This window comes from Berghia stephanieae, chromosome 7 (assembly GCF_034508935.2).
Source record: "Berghia stephanieae isolate SIO BIC M18660-M18661 chromosome 7, UCSD_Bste_1.3, whole genome shotgun sequence".
Lineage (NCBI taxonomy): Eukaryota > Metazoa > Mollusca > Gastropoda > Nudibranchia > Aeolidiidae > Berghia > Berghia stephanieae.
This window is the reverse complement of record NC_088366.1, coordinates 46,091,832-46,116,005: the sequence shown is the minus strand read 5'-3', so window position 1 is coordinate 46,116,005 and position 24,174 is coordinate 46,091,832. Positions and strand designations below refer to the sequence as shown.

At 35.2% G+C, this 24,174-nt stretch overlaps 1 protein-coding gene across 3 annotated transcripts in view; it reads right to left on the bottom strand.

Moving 5' to 3' along the window:
• Positions 1-17,040: 17,040 nt before the first annotated feature.
• The window catches only part of LOC144977362 (transmembrane protein 64-like), a 55,410-nt gene continuing 48,276 nt past the window's right edge, over positions 17,041-24,174 (bottom strand). For all 3 annotated transcript variants that reach the window (XM_078922481.1, XM_078922482.1, XM_078922480.1), the window contains 3 exons: positions 22,078-22,312; positions 20,682-20,843; positions 17,041-18,810 (listed from right to left, as the gene is read on the bottom strand). In XM_078922481.1, the coding sequence (XP_078778607.1) occupies positions 18,658-18,810; positions 20,682-20,843; positions 22,078-22,312 (550 nt within the window). In that variant the 3' untranslated portion in view covers positions 17,041-18,657. The remainder of the gene's footprint in view (positions 18,811-20,681; positions 20,844-22,077; positions 22,313-24,174) is intronic.

Here is a 24,174-nt window from a genome sequence, read left to right as displayed (position 1 = left end):
TATTAAATTCTTGAATCCTGCCTATTTGAATTTGACAGTTGAGTTTTGATAGATAGTGTTGATGGTAATGAGTAATCATTTAGCGCGTTGAGCTTGTTGAAATACGGGGTAAGGCGGTGTATAGAAACTATTTATTATTATTATCACATCTCAAATAAGTTTGAACATTTTAATTCTCCATTTTCAGATGACGAACAAATGAGTCGTCTCAGGGCTTCATTTTTGATGAAGGGGGAAAGGTCGTAGACCTGCACTCCCACCTGTGCAAGTGACACCTGTTTGTCCAGCTTTATCATCTGCGCTTTGAAGCCAAAACGACAGTGTCTGAGGTAAGGTTTCTATGAATATATGACACATCTGTTTTCGTTGTCACAGGCCACCATTATATTTTTTTGATAAATATTTTGGTTGTTTTTGATGTTTTTTACTGCGCTAATATTATCAGTACAGTGAGGCTAAACCAGCTTATGATTTGATTTTTTTTTTGTAAAACACAAGGTCCCGCTATGGAGCTTTCAGATTCATATAAGTTCATGATGGTTGCGAGTAGTGCGGGGCGGTCCTTGGCAAGCTTAAGGACCACGGTCCTACGGTCCTTGGGAAATGAAGACCGCAAGGACCGGTCCTTTTCGACATTGAACATTCCTGAGAGACTGTTGGAAATTCGAACCGGTTTGACCTTTGAGATCGTGGGATCGTTCATTCTTGAACCGTTAAAGACCGCTACACGATGAAAACCGTGGTCTACAGGAGTAAAACACACGGAGTAGTCACACTCATTTCAAATTGTAACCTAATTAGAGAAGAGGGGTGATGCCTTCTTTATTTGCTCACCGTACTTCATTGTTACTTCGATAATTTAATAAAATTTGAAATTTATCCCCATTAACGGAGATAATGGCATCGCCCAAGGCGTTGATCGAGTTGTTCGTGGCGTTGATACACACACGCAACTCTCACCCCCCCCCCCCCACACACACACACACACACACACATTAGAGGGCAGCGAGCATTGAAGAGTAAGAGAGAGACATGAAGTTATAATAAGAGGGGGTGGATGAGGTAATAAGAGGGGTCGATGGTGACTTTTCGCCAGATCTAACAAACTCAGCTACCCATTCATTGCTGAGTAGACAGGGATTCAGAAAAAACTCGACTGCACCCGGGATCGATCTCTGGCCCTTTGCGTATAAAGAGAGTGCTCTATCAACTGAGCTATCGGGGTCCCCAAATATTCTATTGGACTTTTTAAAATTCAGACGTTATAACTGGGTTTTTTGGAAGGAAGAAACTAATGAAACTCATATTATTTGATTAGTAAAAACACCAAACGAAATTTTAATATTATTGTATTATTTTAAATGACAACACTGCGATAGAAAGGAGTGGTGACAAGAGATGGACAAAAGAAAACAAAAAATCGGATTTGCTACTTGCTAGGTTCGACACACACACACACAAACACACACACATCTTTAGTAGTCACATACATTTCAAACAATAACCCATTAGAGAAGAGGGGTCATGCCTTCACCATAGATCATTGTCAAATGTCATTGCGATCATTATGGTGTAGTAAATTTTGAAATTTACCCCGTATAATGGAATCGTCCAAGGCGTGCGCCTCCTGTTCCCCCCATCTCACACACGAAAGGGCGGTTTGCGGAGTGGAGGTTGGTGGTCGTCTGCCTGTATGGTCGTCTGTGTCGTTTAGTGTATGGCAAAGGGGGGTGGGTGCGATTAATTAAGTGGGATGGGTGGTGATTGGTGGAAGATAGGCAACCGAGGCAACGAATCGCTGGGGAAGTAGCCTAGTATGGCGCGAGACCGTGGAAAGGTGATAAGAAGTGAGGACCGCCGCCGGTCTTCCCTATCGGACCGATCCTCGGTTCACAGCTAAAAGACCGTGGGACCGGTCCTCAGCGCGGCACTAGTTGCGAGTAGATTTTATTGTTAACATGTATGGCTGAGTTTATTTGGGTTTGTAGTTACAAGTGACTGAGTGACATAGACAAGTAAAAGACGTGTTTATGGCTCTTTTTATGATATAATTTAACAGTCAGCAATTAGCAATGGGCCATGTGCTGTTGGTATAATAGCACTAGTTGAAAAGGTCTTTACTAGGTTAGACAAGACTAGATGTTTGCTATGGAATACAATTAAATTCTAAACCATCCCTGTGTTCCTCTCTCTAGCAAAGTATATTAATTTTTTCATACCTAATCCTTATCTTTTTTTAAACTTGTTGGATTCTGATGTATTATCAAGGGTTATCTTTTTGTATAAGATTCTATTTTTTTCTGTTCTAATATACTAATGCATTAGTTATAAGCCCTTCAATATTTTCTGGTTATTTTTTCCCTTCTAGGTGGAACAATGGTTCTCCATGTTAAGTCCAGACTCAAGTTATCCTGTCAATAGTATCTGGTGAAAAATTTTGAAGGTGGTGAAGGCGGCAAAATGGAAAGATAAAACGTTTTTGAATGCACCTGTGGATCTTCACCACATCAGTGATGCCCTCAATGCCATTGGTGTAGACATGACATTGGAGAAGAACAATTTTTAAAAGACTGTTGTTTCAAAGGAAATTGCTGTGGACCTCGGCAATTTTCTCCTGAAACATGGACATACTTATGGAGACTTCCATAAATTTCTAGGAGACATATCGTCTTCTCCTGTAATTTGCACGAGAGAGAAGTTGCGAGGAATGTATATCGCTGCAGAAACAAAGAAGGGAAGCTGATAAAAAATATCAGCAGGGACCCAGCAGCACTTCAGGCATGGCTCAGGAAACCCTTCTTTCCCTGTCATCTGACGGAAATTCAGCTAAACTCTCCTCCTGCCACAGCCACAAAGCCACCCTTGTCATTGCCACCACCACCACCCCCACTGTCATCTACTGTTGACTGGCCAGCACTGAGTCCTCAGCCAACCGTTTTATTTCCTTCATCTGTACTACCATCGTCGAGTCAACCTTCTACTTCTACTAAGATTCTCAGCTCACCACCACCGTCGTCTACTGTTGACTGGCCAGCACTGAGTCCTCAGCCAACCGTTTTATTTCCTTCATCTGTACTACCATCATCACGTCAACCTTCTACTAAGATTCTCAGCTCACCACCACCACCACCATCGTCCTGCATTTCTACTGTATCTGGTTCTACCCCTCATCTCTCCACGAATATTAATTCTCGGAATGTGTCCACACCTGATTCATGTTCAGCACCACTACCATCATCGTCATTCACTTTTGGTTCTACCCCTCTACCCTCTACGTCTGTTTCTACTCAGAATCCAGCCAAACCTGAATGTACCCCTGCATTGATCACTTCTGTTTTATTGCCAGAATCTTTTTCAGAGTCCCACATCCCACTTTCTTCCACAATTGTTAATGTTGACCATGTTAGAAGATTATCAAAGTATGTCTCTTCCAAAAAATTGTTTTCATCTATAAAGTCGATTCATCAGAATGTAATATTTTAAAGAAAGAAATTTTTAATTTAAAATTAAAGAACAAAACTTATGTCCGATAGAGCGGCAAATATGAATCTTTTAAATAAAAAAATTCATTTTTTGCTTGGTCTATCTAAAGCTGTTGAGAGTGCTGTGTTAGAATTTGAGAGGGATGTAATTAAAGAGGGGGGTTCACTTGGGAGGGACAGTCAGCAAAAGTTTAATCATTTTCAGTCTAGTATTGGTAAAGAAAGTGCAGCCTTACGTGCTATAAGACTAACTGCAGAAGTATTGGGACCTCGGGGGGATGAGAAAAATGGGGCAAGGGAAGAATGGCTAAATTATTGTGAAGCTAATAATATTAAGTCTCAGTTTTGCAGTTTTAGAAGTAATCGTTTCAATAATATATTTGAAAATGCTCATGCTCTTTTGTACCATCATAAACATGTTCTTGATTTTCTAGAAAATGAAGTTTCAGGTGACAATTTAAAGCTTCAAAGTATTGTTGCAGATTTGAGGGATAGTAGGGTAATTTCTTTAGTTGCTGCTATTTCACTGTTTAATCTGACTAACACTGGGCCATACTGGGAGTTGATGAAAAGTAAAATTCCTTATGGGTCATTCCCCTCTTATGTCAAAAAGATTGATGTTATTTTTTAGAAATTTATTTGTTAAGGATGATTACTGATGATGAAGCAGAAGCATCTTTTTTGTCAACTGCTGTCAAACGAAGAAGGGTTTCAGATTCTGATGTTGATTGACTAACACTATGAGATTAAATTCAAGCTTCAGTTTAATTACAAAACCAGATAGAATGGACGTTTTAGGTTTCTCCTTTGTCAACAAACAGGATGAACCAAACAGTATAGATGATGTGGTAGTGCCGTTAAGTTGAATGCGTTTGTTGGTAAAGGGGAAACACGAAACATCCATTCTTCTATCTGTTTTTATAATTAAATTGAAGCTTACATTCAATTTCACATTATTTATCGCTTCGAGTAGCAACATTTACATTATATTGATTAATGAAATTATGTATCTATTTCCATCACTTTACATTTGATCAGTGACATGCTTTGTTTAAACAATTGTTGTTTCTCATAAATATGTAGCTTTTCTGATTATTACATATGTTTTATTTACTCATCATGTTTAGCGTCAAGCAAGATGGCTTTCTATTATTTCAACATTTTTAACACGTCTGAGTGTACTTAAACACTTTAATATGTTTTTTTTTACCTGGAAGTTCATATTCATACAGGGAGTCCAATATAATATCTATTTCTATTTAAACATTTTATAGATGCATTTAAAATGTGTATAGTGGAGAGCCAATAATAACCCTTATACTCATACTGACGTTGGGCTATTAGACCATAATAGCAATATTATAGTCCGTGTTTAAATTAATCTTTATCATTTATAGGCTATGTGGATATGATCAGCTTCCAGAGTCCGCGTATGTATAATCTGTTATTAGATATTATATTGGACTCCCTGTATGAATATGAACTTCCGGGTAAAAAAACATATTAAAGTGTTTAAGTACACTCAGGCGTGTTAAAAATGTTGAAATAATAGAAAGCCATCTTGCTGACGCTCAACATGATGAGTAACAAGAGCGCTAAGATAGGTTTGCCCGGTGTCTGTGCATTTATATGCATTAAAGCGTGTCCTTATACCGTTGCCTTAGTTATATAAACTAAAATGTGTTAGGGCAGGGCGTTGAATTTTAGGTTGATTGTTGAGGTGTCTCAAAATATGTACTTATGGATAGGTATAAATTTTCATGTTCGTGGGTTGCATTGGATATTGTATGCTTTTGTGTACTGACTTTTTTGTCTAATGTTTTTATTTATTTATTTTATTTGATCGACTGTGCGCCACCAGTAGGTGCAGCATTAACTTCCATTATTGTGTTAGGTCGTGGTATGAATTTTTGACTTTTCCCCCCTTTTTGACATATATTTCTGTTGATTTTCGAGAGTTTAGATCTTGATTTCTTCTCATAACTCTGTTTTTGTCATTCTTTTTGTGAAAAGGACATAAAATTTGGATTCCCCATCCCTCAAATCATTTGTATGTGAAGTTTCATAGCCATATCTCATCATTTAAATTTTTTGTAGCGGAAACACTGTTTATTTCTCAAAATGTCTTCCTTTGGCGATTTCGGCCTTTTTTCGAATTTTGAGACGTAAAATCTCAGTAATTATTGCCTCTGTCTCTCTGAAAAAAATTGGGCTTACTGTCTGGTGCCAGTTCTAAGGCTCAGATAAGTTTCATGCCTTAATTTAGATTACTGACGAGTCTGCAAAGTGCCGAAGATGGTACATCTGGCGATTTTGGTGAAATTATTTTCACGCGGGTCATGTTTTTTCTTGATTTTGATGCTGTATAGTAACTGAATTATACTAGGTGAATATTTGTTTGAGTATTTTTCTTATTCTCTATGTCCATGGCTTGCGATTGCTTGCAAATTATTCAATTTTGTTATTATTTTGTTTGTTTTGATGCACCTTAAACTTGCTGTTTGGTAGCATGTTCTGTTGGTGTACGAAAATTACAAGTTATTAAATAAATAAAAAATTCGTAACTTTTTTATTTGTTGTCCGATTTTAATCATTTAAAGACTGTTGTTCATGGTTTGACAATCTGAAATTGTTCAATTCAAAATAACAGCAGTTTTCTGCAGTTGAAATTTTAGATTGGGATACCTAGTTTTACGGCGCTTGCAACACATTGTCATATCAGCGCCAGTAAAAAGGAAGAAAATGGGATAGTAAAAAGTTCTAGAATTACAATTAAAGCACCCAATAAAAGGGAAGACAAAGGGGGGAATTGGTTCAAATAGGAAACAGATGTAGATTCCAAGAGCACACTATCAAAGTACTAAGTTTGAGATCACCTAAAAGTCTCATTGAGACACAAGCACAGGTCCCCACTAAGAGGGATACACTCAAATGTTTACCAATCATATATAATACGTAAGTAAAATATAATACAGTGTATAACAGATGATTTACAAGAAAAAAAATTATCTCCCAAAACTCTAATACAATTGACTGTTTCCCAGCTAGGGTATCTGGCCAGTGCCAGGACAAAACCAAGTAATTTCATCCCAAGACAAAGACAGAAAGCAAGTTGGAAAACATATAGGGGGGTAGAATACAAAGTATGTACCTCCCTGCCCACTATGGCAGGTCAGGAACCCCACCCAGCTTGAGTTCTTGAGGAAAAAGGGGAAATGGTTCAAATAGGGAACAGATGTAGATTCAAAGAGCACACTATTAGTGTACTTAGTTTAAGATCACCTAAGTGTCTCACCCAGACACCAGCACAAGATCCCACTAAGAGGAATACAAATCATAAGTTAAAAACAAAAAAAAAACCCACAAAAAAGTACATAACAGAGAGATGATTTTTACAAGCATAAAAATATTCTCTCCCAAAATTATAACAATACATTCGACTGTTGCCCTCCCAGCCAGGGTCAGGAGAAAACTAAGTTTTGTTTCTTTTTAAGGGTTTTACGGCACTTGCAACACATTTAGGTTATAAGTTATATCAATTAAAGCACCCAAGAAAAGGTAAGACAAGGGGAATTGCTTCAAATAGGAAACAGATGTAGATTCCAAGAGCATACCATCATTGTACTTAGTTTGAGATCACCTAAAAGTCTCATCCAGACACGAGCACAGGTCCCTACTAAGAGGAATACACTCAAATGCTTACATTATAAATTCAAAACAACAAATGTAATAATAATACAGAAGGGAGAAAAAATATCTCCCAAAACTATACGTTTGACTGTTTCCCTCTCAGCCAGGGTATCCGGCCAGGTAATCTCATTCCAAAACCAAGTAATCTCATTCCAAGACAAAGACAGAAAGCAAGTTGGAAAACATATAGTGGGATAGAAGACACGGTAAGTATACCTCCCTGCCCACTATGGGAGGTCAGGAACCCCACCCAGGCAAAACAGTAATTTCATTCCAAGACAAAGACGGAAAGCAATTGGAAAACATCCAAGGGGATAGATAGAAGTAGAAGACACAGCAAGGATCTCCCAGCTTGTTTGTTTTTGTTTTTAAGGGTTTTACGGCGCTTGCAAGACATTAAGGTCATATCAGCGCCAGTAAAAAGGAAGAAATTGGGATAGTAAAAAGTTCTAGAATGACAATTAAAGAACCCAAGAAAGGCTAAGAAAAAGGAGAATTGGTTCAAATAGGACACAAATGTAGATTCCAAAAGCACACTGTCAAAGTACTTAGTTTGAGATCACTAAAAGTCTCACCAAGACACAAGCACAGGTCCCCACTAAGAGGAATACACTCAAATGTTTTACGAATCATATATAATATAAAGAAAACATAATACAGTGCGTAACAGAGAGATGATTTACAAGGGAAAAAATATCATCTCCCAAAACTAACTATACTATACATTTGACTGTTTCCCTCTCAGCCAGGGCCAGGACAAAACCAAGTAATCTCATTCCAAGACAAAGACAGAAAGCAAGTTGGAAAACAGATATAGGGGGATAGAAGACGCAGTATGTACCTCCCTGCCCGCTATGGGAGAAAGATAGAAAGCAAGTTGGAAAACAGATATAGGGGGATAGAAGACGCAGTATGTACCTCCCTGCCCGCTATGGGAGAAAGACAGAAAGCAAGTTGGAAAACAGATATAGGGGGATAGAAGACGCAGCAAGTACCTCCCTGCCCACCATGGGAGGGATCTCCCTGCTTTGTTCATTGACAAGGTTTGTTTAGTTTTAGTTTTAGGTGAGATGTGATGCTCCACTCATTTTTTATTTCATTTTTGTTCTGTTCAAACATCATTTGGCATCCCAGATACAAGAGTATGAATTTATTTCACGTCCAGGCATTTATCTTGTGCTTTTATATAGCGCAATAATATCCATTAAACGTGCCCAAAGCGCTTTACAAAGGGTCCCTGACCAACAGCAACACGTAACATGTAGAATGAGACATGACACCTGTTAGGCGATATTAGGGTTTGAGCCTCGTTCAGCACATAGTTGAGTCATTGGAGAAGGCTCTTACTCACATTCTCTCACCGTACTCAGGTGTAAAATGAGTACCTGGCCGTTAACAGCATTGTCTCTGTCCGAAAAAAAATAGTAATATCGCCTCAGGCATGTCCCATCTACATGTTAAATGTTGTTGTTGGCCAGGGAACCCTTGGAAAGTGCTTTGAGCACGTTTAGTGGATATTGCGCTATATAAAAGCTCTATTTTTTTTTCAACTCGCGTCAATAATTCTGGTTAGTTTACTATCAAGATTGCCAATCGGCAATATAAAAGCAATCTTTCCATTTCATACAGTAGAAATTGCCTGCTATGTATTCTTTTTGAACCAGTACTCTGACACTACCTGCAGCTGCTCATTCATACCCAAGTCCAGAGAAATAATACACGCAAAGAATTGCCAATCAAATTTTAGCCCACGACCATCTTAAAGTCCTATTCGTACGATTGCACAGGAGGAAAAAAAAACAATTGGACATTATTGGGACATTATTAAGGATTACGCCGGCTGAGGACGTGTAAAGAGACACAGAAACGAACGTCTCGGCCACAAAAAATGTGAGTGACAATTTGTATTCTATATTAGCTCTAACCATCATTATCGAGCACTTTCTTACCTACGAGTACCCACCAACACTCATATATATATATATATATAATTATATATATATATATATATATATATATATATATATATATATATATATAGTATATATATATATATATGTATATATATATATATATATATATATATATATATATATATATATATATAATATATATATATATATTATATATATATATATCGGAGAATTGATATACATGATATACCGAATAGCCATTGCACGTGAAACAAGTGTAGCAAATTTTTTTAAAGGAATTTATATAATATATAATAATATAATTATATATAATATATATATTATAATTCGGAGAATTGATATACGGATAACCCGAAGTAGCCATTGCACCGGCTGAAACAAGGTTGTAGGCAAGATTTTTTTTTTAAAAGGTGAAATTTATATATATATATATATATATATATATATATATATATATATATATATATATATATATATATATATATATATATATATATATAAATATCTTTCACAATCAAAATTAAACACACAAACAGATGTATGATATGAATTGAGATATAGGGAATATTTCTATACAGCAAAAAGCCATTCATTACATTTGTACATGATTTCATAAAATATATTCATTAAAAGATTAACTAAAAGTCATCCACAGCGCCTGCGCTTGAAATAAATAGAATACTGCATATTATGCATATATATTAGGGGGCGGGCAAGGGGGGAGGAGGGGGACCATAAATTATATCATTTTATCAACAACGTATTGCACAGGAGATAGTTTGTTCATATTCATATTCAAATCAATAGGAATACGATACGCGTCACAATTGGTATATTGTAAACTTTATCTAGAATATATTTGCAGGAAACCTGATGCAATCAGCCTCATCATCACACTGACAATAATAATAATAAAAATACATGGCGAGTGCATCCACTCTTGTGTGACTGTTAGAGCCTGTCAGATGGCGAGTGCATCCACTCTTGTGTGACTGTTAGAGTCTGTCAGTCACTCCAATCTTGCTCTCGTTTTAAATCGAAATTTATTTCTCTGTGTTTTCTCCATTGGATTATTTTCAATTTTATATCAATTTTTTTATACTAAAAAATTGATCATGATGTCACACAAACACACACACACACACACACACACACACACACACACACACACACACACACAAATGCCAACAATTTCTACAACTCCATACAAGAATAACAGCTGTGACATGAAAGCAAGAACTCCTACAATAATGAAATGTTAATATTATTACTGATGGGCTTCATGAATATTCATGTGGTGACGTCAGACTGGGTAAATATAGAAAGTATGATACAAAATGCGATTATAACAACTTTGAGAAAGAACAAAAATACAAAACAAGGAACATTCTGGGCTCAAAACTCCTCTTCAGACAATAACAAAAACTTTTTTTAAAAAATCTTGCAGACAGTAATGCCAAATATGTCTATGCCATCTATCTTGATTTTAAGTGACATATTCATGGTTTTATTGTTTTTGTTATTGGCTGAAAAAGAATTTTGAGCCGAAACCTTCCGCGTTTGGTATTTTGTTCCTTTTCGAAGCTGTTATATTCACTTTTGTTTATTACTTTTTACATTTTACAACTTCTAGCAGTTTAGTATCACTTTGAAGGGGAGGTGGGGGGGGGGGGTAGAATAATAACTTTTGTTGGGTTTTTTTTCCCCCGTACTTCAAAATAACACAAAATAAAAACTTACATATTTAAGGCCCAGAAACGATCGAATACAACAGTTTGTCTACAAATTCTGGGTACATGGTGGAATTCACTGTCTATTGAAGTCTATTTGTATCTAGAATGTATTTATATCTATTTTTATTTATTTATATTTATTTGTATCTATTTGTGTTTAGGGTGAATTTATATCTATTTATATTTATATCTATTTTTATTTATTTATATCTATTTGTATCTATTTATATCTATTCATTCAAGCCACGCATTGTGGAGATTTGACTGACAGATATTTTTCTTCAGTGAAAAAGAAGTCACGTGATGAGTTTATATAATTCAATGAAATCCCAATTGAATAACATTGTTTTTTGTAGTCGACGTATGTATCGTTATCATGGACCCCATGCTTTATAGACAGCCTGCCGAACCAATACTTAAATGGAAGCTTGTTGATTGTGGGTGAAGATGAGATAAAAATGATACGATTATAAATAAATGTTCGATTGATGTCCTAGGCCATGGTTTTGGTCCCAACAAAAACATTACAGTTTTATTTCACATATAATTCTTTTTTTTTTTAAATCAAAATATATCTTTAATTAATTACAAAAACAACCCTTCATCGTTATAAACCCCCACCCCCCCCCCCCCCCCCCACCCCCCAAAAAAAAAAAAAGAAATTACAAATAAATGATAACATTATTGTAAAAACAAACACCTTTACTTTGTGACACCATCAATTTGGAATTCTCTCTCGGTCTTTATCATAAATGCTCATATTATTGAGTGCTTTACGTGTAGACTGAAGAGATCATATTTTAGATTAACTTTCCTTTAATATTTCAAAATTTAATATTTAATTTTCTTAAAATTCTCATATCGCCTATGTCTTTAAATTTTATTTCTTTCTTTATTTCTTTATTTTTGAAATATGGAGGAAATCTGTAAAAATTACAATTTAAAAACTATAAAACTGGCCATGAATTTTGGAAGCCTATTAGAATCATCAACCCATTAATTGAGATGTGGTAAAACAAAGAGGGAAGACAGATGGCAAGATTTTCAGCAAATTAAAAAATAAAAATTTATTCTACAGTAAAAAAAAAAGATAAAATGTTCAGATTAAATAATTAACTAATGTCGTAAGTTTTGTATTGGGGGGGGGGGGGGAGACACTTTTTATTAATTTTTTTCTTCGTGTCCTTTTTGAATTTCATTTCGTTTCGTCAATCCATGTGGAAATGACATTTAACCTATCTATACCACTTGAGTATGATACCGCTTCTCTCATTTGACTAGGGTTAATCAATATAAGGTCTATTTGAATGGTTGTTTTGGTGAGATAATTTAGTGGAGCTTAAAAACTTTTAAGGTCATATCATAGTAAAGCAAAAAAATTAAGACAATTCACAGATCATCATAAAAGTTTAGGATACATTTGTCTACTAAAATATTTGACAATATTGTCAATGTAGCCAAATTTATTTACTCATTTATTTATTTGTTTATCTATTTATTTACTTATTTATTCTATTAAAAAGGTAACATTCGATTTCTTCATAAAGGTAATCGATTGTGAAATTAAATTTTTAAAATGTATAATAATATTGTTAATTCTTAGTTTAAAAGGTTATAATTCGTTACAAATAAATGGAGACATTCACTCAATAAAAGTAGAAAAACAAATAAGTCTCATTCTTAACAAATCACACTAAATAGATGTAACTACATCATGGAGACACTTTTTATTATTTTTTTTTCTTCGTGTCCTTTTTGAATTTCATTTCGTTTCGTCAATCCATGTGGAAATGACATTTAACCTATCTATACCACTTGAGTATGATACCGCTTCTCTCATTTGACTAGGGTTAATCAATATAAGGTCTATTTGAATGGTTGTTTTGGTGAGATAATTTAGTGGAGCTTAAAAACTTTTAAGGTAATATCAAAGTAAAGCAAAAAAATAAAGACAATTCACAGAACATCATAAAAGTTTAGGATACATTTGTCTACTAAAATATTTGACAATATTGTCAATGTAGCCAAATTTATTTACTCATTTATTTATTTGTTTATCTATTTTTTTAACTTATTTATTCTATTAAAAAGGTAACATTCGATTTCTTCATAAAGGTAATCGATTGTGAAATTAAATTTTTAAAATGTATAATAATATTGTTAATTCTTAGTTTAAAAGGTTATAATTCGTTACAAATAAATGGAGACATTCACTCAATAAAAGTAGAAAAACAAATAAGTCTCATTCTTAACAAATCACACTAAATAGATGTAAATGGTTTACAATGTATGAATTACGATGTCATGAAAACAACAGATCGGGGGTTCCAATAGCTCAGTTGGTAGAGCACTGGCTTCACACACAAAGGGACCGAGATCAATGATGGGTAGAGTTGAGATTTTTTCGGACCCTCTGTCCAGCTGTGATTGGGTGGCTAGGTCTGTTGGAGCTGATGGAAAGAACTTTGCTTCCTATCCAAAGGGTAGCAAGAAATTGCTATGGTCTTTTTCACACTATAGAAACTGGGATAAACTTCAGCTCCATGGGGCTAATGGTTCTGATGGATATTAAAGTTAAAATAATCAGAAATTTAACCATCTATATTTTAGCTCCTTGAATATTTTTAACCTTTCTTTTTGATTAAAAAAAACAACCAGTTGTCATAAGTCTCATATCTCTGGTTATAAATTAAATTTGATTTAAACCATCTGACATAAAACCATTTTAAAGTGATGAGTTACACATAACACATAACATATATAGCCTGTTTACTTGAATTGTAAAAGAAAAATCAACATTCATGTACTGGGAAAAGTGAAAGACGAAACGAAAGATGTCGATATTTATTTACAATGATTGTAATCTGATATAAACTGACTAGGCACATAAAAATATGTACAAACGTAAAATTATAAACGATTTCTTTGTGAAAATTCTGATGAGACATTTTTATGTGAAAACAACAACAAATTTCTTATAATTCTATCTACAAATAGTTTATGATAGTGCAGGGACTGAGCTTATCATTCATGATGATAATGGTGATGGCGATGATGATGATAATGATGAAGATGATAACAATAACAATGATGAGGATTATGAGAATGATGACGACCATGATGATGAAGATTATGTTGATAACAACAACAATACCAAATACAATAAATATCTGTATAAAAGTACATTTATCTTTTAAAATTTCATTGAAATGGAAGAATAAAATAATAACGAATTTTGTTTTAAAAATTGTTGAAGACAAATGGATTGAATCCTGTATTGCGATTGTGACTCTAATTTGAAAGACGCATTTTCATTTGATTTATGGACCAGCATCTCAGAGCTTGAGTTCTGTTTGTTTGTTTGTTTGTTTTTAAGGGTTTTACGGTGCTTGCAACACATTTAGGTCATATCAGCGCCAGTAAAAAGGAAGAAAATTGGATAGTAAATAACATTCTAGATGTACAATGAAAAGGACTTGAGGAAAAAGTAAGATATAGAGGAAATAGTTGAAATAGGGAACAGATGTAGATTCCAAGAGCACACTATCAGTGTACTTAGTTTGAGATTACCTAGAAGTCTTACCCAGACACCAGCAGAAGATCCCACTTAGAGAAATACACTCAAATGTTTACAAATCATATAGTAAAATAAAATAAATAACAGTTCATAACAGAGAGATGATTTACAAGGAAAATAATATCAACTCCCAAAACTATAACTATATATTTGACTATTTCCCTCCCAGCCAAGGACTGCGGCCAGGGTCAGGACAAAACTACATAATCTCATTCCAAGACAAAGACAGAAAGCAATTGGAAAACAGATACAAGGGGGATAGAATTGAGTTCCTTCATAAAGAATCGGAAATCATATCCAATGAAAAGATGACATAAATCAATTTTAATTCCTTTGTCTCGATGATCAAAGGATCCAAGTCCAAGATGACAAGATGTTAAGACATTGCCCTGTAAGGCTAGGGATACCAGGTTCAAACTCTATTTCTTCAGACACGTTAGTGTTTTGTTTTTGTTTTTTTCTTGGACCTTTAGTTTGGTCAGTTGGACAACACGTATGAATCCAGCTGACTTCAGACGTTTGTTTAATGAATTATCTATATTCATTCAAAGCTACTATCACACAAAGATATCCACGATGTGTTGAAATTTTTTAATTTAAAAAAGTTGTTTTCAATATCATCTTTTCATAAAGGAAATAAATAGTCAAGGGGACGAAACGGGGAAAATGACAAGAAACATTCTGATTGATTAATGCTAAGTTATGGGCAAACCATCAATTATGAATGTGAGATTAAATACAAACTGGATTGATGCATCAATGTTGATATATCAATTATACAACAGTTGTATAGACATGTTGTCTCCAGTAAGACTAGGGTTGGTTACAATAACAAGGTGTCAGTAAATATTGATGCATTGCGTTTCTCCAAAAAGCTCATAACATCCTCCAGCTGGATATAACACACCAACACACTAAACTATGCGTAACCTTGAACGGTTATAGTTTGATTGAATTAATTTAGTGAGAACTACTTATAAAAAAGGCTGACTAAAAACAATAACAAAGAGGTGAGTGACGTCAACAACGTTCTATCTATAACATAAAATGACCACTGGTAATGAAAACTTGTATGGAACAATGTGGCAAGACACACAATGATATCATGTCTAAAATTAGATTACCTATATATAATGTGTATTGAATCTCTTCAAATGATATCCTTTTTTTGTTTGTTTTTTAAGGTTTTACGGCACTTGCAACACATTAAGGTCATATCAGCGCCAGTAAAAAGGAAGAAAATAGGATAGTAAAAAGTTCTAGAATTACAATTAAAGAACCCAAGAAAAGGTAAGACAAAGGGGAATAGGTTCAAATAAGAAACAGGTGTAGATTCCAAGAGCACACTATCAAAGTACTTAGTTTGAGATCACTAAAAGTCTCATCCAGACACAAGCACAGGTCCCCACTAAGAGGAATACACTCAAATGTTTTACAAATCGTATATAATATAAAGAAAACATAATACAATGCATAACAGATGATTTACAAGGAAAAAATATCATCTCCCAAAACTAACCTTACATTTGACTGTTTCCCTCTCAGCTAGAGTATCCGGCCAGGGCCAGGACAAAACCAAGTAATCTCATTCCCAGACAAAGACAGAGAGTGAGTTGGAAGACAGATATAAAGGGATAGAAGACACAGTAAGTGCCTCCCTGCCCTCTATGGGAGAATGATATCCTTAGAGATTAAGGATGAGTACACACATATATCTCCCCCCCCCCACACACACACACACACACACATCATTGATAATGAGAAGTGAGAACTGAGCAGTTTAGAGCACAAATTGCCACAACTTTGATTTTGACGTTCCTTTATTAATTGTTTTTCCGAAGAAGGGTTTGTACCCGAAACGTCCATTGTCTGTACTTTCCCATCGGAAGCCTTTCCATTTTCTCCTTTTCGTTAGTAATTTTACTGATTGTTATTCATCTTCTCTATGCATCTCTTGTTGATGACCATTGAAGAAATCACAGGTTGAAAAAGGGAGGAAGATCTCATGGAGACTGTACATCCATCCATTTTGTATTCTCATCCATCCATTTTGTGTTCTCATCCATCCATTTTGTATTCTCCTACATCCATTTTGTATTCTCATCCATCCTATCTGTTTTCTCATACATCCATTTTGATTCTCATATATCCATTTGGTATTCTGATGCATCTATTTTGTACTCCCATGCATCCATTTTGTATTCTCATGCATCCAGTTCGTATTGTCAATAACTTTATCAATCAATATTTTGTTCTATATTTACAACTTACTTACTATCTGTTGATGAGCAAGTATGGTTTTTGTACTGTCGATTCATTCAGTGTTGACGCCAAACAAAGTCTTAGCTCACATGGAATTAACAGGTGGTCCACCCTCCGTTTTGTTGGGGGTTTCTTTCCCCAAGGAAAATATGGTCCCAAAAACACTCAAGCAGAAAAATGATTTTTTTAAAAGGGATACGCACTGTAAACTTTAATAAATAGCAACAATAACGGCTGAGATAAACTTTCAAATTTATCAATATGATAGAAAATTACATCCATCGTTTGTATTTGAAAAACAGAAAAATGCTTCATAAAAGACTTAACAAATATAACAAAAGATGTAACAATGAGTATATCTGGCTTTAACATGAACAATACAATACATTTTATTATTATTGTTAACTGAAGTCTGAAACATTCCTTGTTACATATTTTGTTCTTTTTTTTTTTTTTTTTTGGAAAGTGTCAATTTAGTTGTGTTCAAATTTTGTTTGGAAGTTTACATCTTCAGAAGTTGAGCTGACTAGAGTTAGGGAGAGTCGCTGTATAAATGGATGACGTAATCTCTATTTATGTTGAGGATAATAATCTCCCATGAGACGAATGCTTGACTGAGATACCATGGAGTTGGTTTTGATTGGGGCAGTATTGCATTAGACACTGGAAGATAGTGGATATGAAGGTAAATTTGTGTGTGTGTGTGTGTGCGTGGGGTAGGGGGGGGGGGGTTGAGAGTGGTAAATTGTCTCTTTGAGGAAAAAACTCCAAACTCCAATGACATGAATAATATGCAAATGGTTGGATGGAGCTTCCTGAAGGCAGTTGTTATAGGCCAGAGTCGTATGCCCAGGGCAGGATTGTATTTATAGGGCAGAGTTGTATGCCCAGGGCAGGGTTGTATTCGTAGGGCATCACTTCGTCATCTATTGACAACGTGTGACAAGCACATAAGATTGATGATTTCCATTTAACAATCATCTCCTGTGATCGACAGAAAAAAGCTTCAACTGAATTCGCGAAGACAGATAATGTGGACGTTTTGGATTTCCCATTTGTCAACTAAACTAGATGCATGAAGCACTAAAGACGAATTAACTCACTAAACCTTAACAACAACTTTCTCGGTATTTGACGGTGGCTACTTTTAGCCCATCATTATATACATTGTTCTGAGACAAAATATATGCAAATTGTTAAAAATACTGTTTTCAATATTTACATATTTGTATTTGAATAAAACTTTGCACAAGATAGTTTTCTTTAGATTGATAACATTGAATAATTGAGGTAGAGAGCGAGGGTTGAGTGAGTAAAGTAGATCTTTCATTTCCCATTTGTCAACAAAACAAGATGTATGAAGCACTAAAGATGAAGGAGATACCATCTTTCATTTCCCATTCATCTCCAGTTTTTCATTCATCAAGTTCTATTGCTAAAGGGGAAACATGAAACATCCTCATTATCTGTCGTCGTGAATTCTATTGAAGCTTTTTTTCCATTTGATTATTGTTACTTATTTCTTATTAATGTTATTTGTTGCTTACAAGCAGCTAGAGCTCATATTGCATGAGATGTTGGCACTTTATAAGTGTGCAGTATTATTATTTCTTCGAGCATCAAGAGGCAATGTTTACATTGCGGTTGAAAGAAAACACATTCAATCCGTGGAGGAAGGTTAGGCGTTTAAGCTAAATCACTCAGCGTACATTGTATTGTCACAGATCAATCTTCGATGATGTTAAATAAAACGTTTATTGCTTTGATGGAAGACAGACTGGAAGATTGAAGGCCAATTTCCATTCACAATGATCTGTTGTGATTGACGGAAAATGGTGGAATCATAGGGCGAGGTTGAGCATTGAATTCGCCACCAAATTCCTTATCCAATGTATTATTTACTCGAGAACACTCTTCAATACTGTGAACATTTTTACTCAGATGGAAGACACTTTTTCGTGTGTAGAGGGCAGGAAGTGTCACAAGCCATCTAGGCCGTTGACAAAAACAGTTTTAGAACAATCTCCATTGGGAAGATCGAGGAAAGATTTGTCTGATTCGTCCATGGCTTTCTTCAACTCGACCCGGGCTTTCCTGATGACGAACCATAGCAGTACGACTGTCAGCAGTATCTGGTGGATTTATACAATATGGATTTTTACAGTATGGGTATATATACATATGGATTTATACTATATGGGTATATATCTATATAATTTACTATGTCAGCAGTATCTGGTGGATTTATACACTATGGATTTATACATTATGGGTATATTACTATATGGATTTATACTATATGGGTATATATATACTATACGAACCACAGCAGTATCTGGTGGATTTATACAAAATGGATTTATACAAAATGGAGTTATACTATATGGATTTATACTACATGGGTATATATAAAACAAAAAAAATTATGCCTTTTGCGCCACGATATCATAAGATATCGTCGCCTTGGCATTCCATGAAGGAATATAGATAACTTATCAAACAAGATGTCTGATGTCAACAGGAATCACCCATGTTGTCCAAGTGAGCAAATTGGGGGTTAATAATCTTGCTCAAGGAAAAAAATGAAAGTGCCTGAAGCGGCCACTTCACCCCCATATATGGGTATATATACTATATGGATTTATACTATTTATGGATTTATACAATATGGATTTATACAATATGGATTTATACAGTATGGATTTATACTATATGGATTTATACAGTATGGAGTTATACTATTTGGAGTTATATATACTATATGGATTTATACTATATATGGATTTATACAATATGGATTTATACAACATGGATTTATACTATATATGGATTTATACTATATGGATTTATACTATATATGGATTTATACAATATAGATTTATACAACATGGATTTATACTATATATATAGATTTATACTACATGGATTTATACTATATATGGATTTATACTATATATGGATTTGCACTATATATGGACTTATACCATTTGGATTTATACTATATATGGGTTTATATGATATGGATTTATACCATATGGATTTTTACTATATATGGATTTATATCACATGGATTTATACTTCATGGATTTATACTATATATGGATTTGCACTATATATGGAGTTATACCATATGGATTTATACTATATATGGGTTTATATCATATGGATTTATACCATATGTATTTTTACTATATATGGATTTATATGCTATGGATTTATACCATATGGATTTTCACTGTATATGGATTTATTCAATATGGATTTATGTAATGGATTAATTTTCTACTTACTGACACATTTTTCAGCTTTTCCCCAAAACGTCAGACCCACCCAACATAAAAATGAATATTCTAAACTCTACTTCACAAGGAATAACTATATGTTGTACATAATTTTGTTCAGTAGCACAAGTTCTATAACACAGCATATGTCCTCATGATTATAATAAAAAGATTTCTTCAGATTCTGTGGTGTCAGCAGACAAGCAAATCAAGTCTTACAAACACAAATTAGTCAATTATAATGACAGAGAGAATCTTGGGGAAGGGGTAGATATAATTTTTTTTTTTTAATTGAGCTTTATATGGCGCAATAACCACTAAATGTGCTCAAAGCGCTTTACAAGGGGTCCCTGGTCAACAGCAACATTTAACATGTAGGACGGGACATGCCGCCTGTTAGGCGATATTACAATTTTTCGGACAAAGACAACGCTGTTAACAGCCAGGTACTCATTTTACACCTGAGTACGGAGAGAGAAAGTGAGTAAAGAGCCTTTTCAAGGACTCAAATATGCACCGTGCACGAGGGTCAAACCCAGGACCTTCCGATCCGAAAGCGAGTGTCATACCACAAGACCACATAGCCGCACAAGGAGATGAGGAGACAAGAAGAGTAGAAAATGGGCAAATTTATCAACGGAGTGGCTGCAGTAGATGAGTTTGTCTCCTGACAAAGTCCAAGGGCCGAGATGTTTACATTGCGTTGTCCTTAAATTCCTTACCTGTCCACCAAATATAAAATAGCCCACCAGGTGGTTGGAGTCGTAGGACATGAGATCCTGCATGGTCCGCAGGGTGGACCCCAAGTAACAGTGGAGTAGATTCATGGGGATGAAGCCACCGACACTGGAAATCAGGTATCGTGTCAGGGACATTGTGGATAGCTGTGAATGGAATAGAAATGACTCATAAGATGATGTAAGCAACACTGGATATCAGATATTATATCGTGTCAGAGACATCGTGGATAGCTGTGGATGGAAGAGAAATAATAAATAAATGAATAAATAAATAAAATTCCCTTTATTCATCCAATAGGGGAAATTTGTCTCTAGGGTCTATTCCAAGGGAAGACTGGAATTACCCAGGCGTCAGCTGCAGTGCAGCATCGGAAACTGACTAGGGCGAGGTGACTTGCTCAAGGCCACATAGTAAATGCAGCAGCGAGTGATCGAACTCAGTATCTTTTGGGTACAAAGCAAAGACCGTATCACTGAGCCAAGCCACGCTGCCCCATGATTGAAAATGAACAACTTGCAGAATGGAACAAATGAAATGATTGAAAATGAAACAGCTTACAGAATGGAACAAATGAAATGATTGAAAATGAACAACTTACAGAATGGAAAAAATGAAATGATTGAAAATGAACAACTTACAGAATGGAACAAATGAAATGATTGAAAATGAACAACTTACAGAATGGAACAAATGAAATGATGAAAGAACAGCTTACAGCACAGGACAATGAAATGATTGAAAATGAACAACTTCAGAATGGAACAAATGAAATGATTGAAAATGAACAACTTACAGAATGGAACAAATGAAATGATTGAAAATGAAACAGCTTACAGCACAGGACAAATGAAATGATTGAAAATGAACAACTTGCAGAATGGAACAAATGAAATGATTGAAAATGAACAACTTACAGAATGGAACAAATGAAATGATTGAAATGAACACTTACAGAAGAACAAATGAAATGATGAAAGAACAACTACAGATGGAACAAATGAAATGATTGAAAATGAAACAGCTTACAGCACAGGACAAATGAAATGATTGAAAATGAACAACTTGCAGAATGGAACAAATGAAATGATTGAAAATGAAACAGCTTACAGAATGGAACAAATGAAATGATTGAAAATGAACAACTTGCAGAAAGGGACAAATGAAATGATTGAAAATGAACAACTTGCAGAATGGAACAAATGAAATGATTGAAAATGAAACAGCTTACAGAATGGAACAATGAAATGATAAAAATGAACAACTTGCAAAAGGAAATAATGATGAATGACAACTTACAGAATGGAACAAATGAAATGATTGAAAATGAAACAGCTTACAGCACAGGACAAATGAAATGATTGAAATTAAACAACTTACAGAAAACAAGGCGTTCTGGAGTCCAAAGGGGATGGGGGTTATCCTGGCCAGGGCCACCACTTTCATCCCGTGTTTCCCACTGACCACGTTGACAATGGCCTCCACCTTGGGGGAGAAGAACCTGGCCCTTAGCGAGTTGGCACACAGGGACTGCATAACTGTCCTAGACACGATTAAGCACACGGTCATACATAGGGCTACGACTAAGGGGCCGTACAGAATACCATATAGGTAGCTGGAGAAAAGGAAAATAAAAATTGTAGAAGAAATTATTATAAACTCCATTTATTACGGAGGTTCCGATAGAATAGCTCAGTTGGTAGTTCACTCGCTTCGCACCCAAAGGGACTGCGATCGAGTCCCGGTGCAGTCGAGATTTTTTTCTGTCCCCTCCCCCCTGTCCACCCAGCAATGAATGGGTAGCTGAGTTTGTTATATTTGGCGGAAAATACTTTGCGATAGACTAGCGGCCTATCCAAAGGATAGCAAGCAATTGCTATTATCCAATTCACGCTATTGAAACCGGGATAAACTCCAGCTACATGGGCCGAATGGCTCTGAAGGACCATTTATCAAATTTCAGCTTGTCTTTAAATTCTATGTCGGGAAATGATATGAAGTCCCAGGTTTGAGAGTTTTTAGCAAGACGAGGATCATTTTAATCAACCAATATTTGAAGGACAGGTTTTCTGGCCATAATTTTAAATACAGTAAAATGATGAGTTTATCCCAGTTTCTATAGCGTGAAAATGACAATATCAATTGCTTGCTATCCTTTGGATAGGATGCTAGTTGTGCGGCTATGTGATCTATGTATGACACCCACTTTCGGGTGTCCCTGACCAACAGCAACACAGAACATGTAGCCTGTTAGGCGATATTACAATTTTTTTTTTCCGACAGAGACAACGCTTTTAACGGCCAGGTACTCATTTTAAACCTGAGTACGTCAGAGAATGTGAGTAAAGAGCCTTTTCCAAGGACTCAACTATGCGCCGAGCGAGGCTCGAACCCAGGATCTTCCAATCCAGAAGTGAGTGTCATACCACAAGACGACATAGCTATACAACCATAAGCAGGGACGGACCCCAAGCCATGGGGAATGTGATAAAAATAATGGTATACTGCGTAATTTCAGCACCCTTTTCCACCAAAAAACATGTGATCACACACACACATATATATATATATATATATATATATATATATATATATATATATATATATATATATATATATATAATATATATATATATATATATATATATATATATATATTATTTTAATATTAACCACAATGTTGGAGTCAGTCTACATCGATGTTTCAGGCCTAATCAGCCATCGTCAGGACTCTGACGATGGCTGATTAGGCCTGAAGCATCGATGTAGACTGACTCCAACATTGTGGTAAATATTAAAATTAAAATAATAATTCGCTCTATTGCTACATGTCGAGCACTATCCGAAACATATTTGTATTGTTTTGTTTTGTTTTTAAGGGTTTTACGGCGCTTGCAACACATTAAGGTCATATAAGCGCCAGTAAAAAGGAAGAAAATGGGATAGTAAAAAGTTATAGAACTACAATTAAAGCACAAAAGAAAAGGTAAGACAAAGGGGAATTGGTTCAAATAGGCAACAGATGTAGATTCCAAGAGCACACCGCCAAAGTACTTAGTTTGAGATCACCTAAAAGTCTCATCCAGACACAAGCACAGGTCCCAACTAAAAGGAATACACTCAAATGTTTACCAATCATATAATATAATATGTAAACTAAACATAACACAATGCATAACAGAGAGATGATTTACAAGGAAAAAAATATCATCTCCCAAAACTATAACTATACATTCGACTGTTTCCCTCCCAGCCAAGGAACTCCGGCAAGGACAAAACTATGAAATCTCATTCCAAGATAATGACAGGAAACAATTGGAAAACGGGTATGGGGGATAGAAGACACAGCATGTACCTCCCTGCCCACTATGGGAGGTCAGGATCCCCACCCAGACATATTTGTATCAAACACGATTCAATATATATATATGAGTGGAGAGAGCGATTCGAATTGGAGATAGAAAGAAGAGATGACAA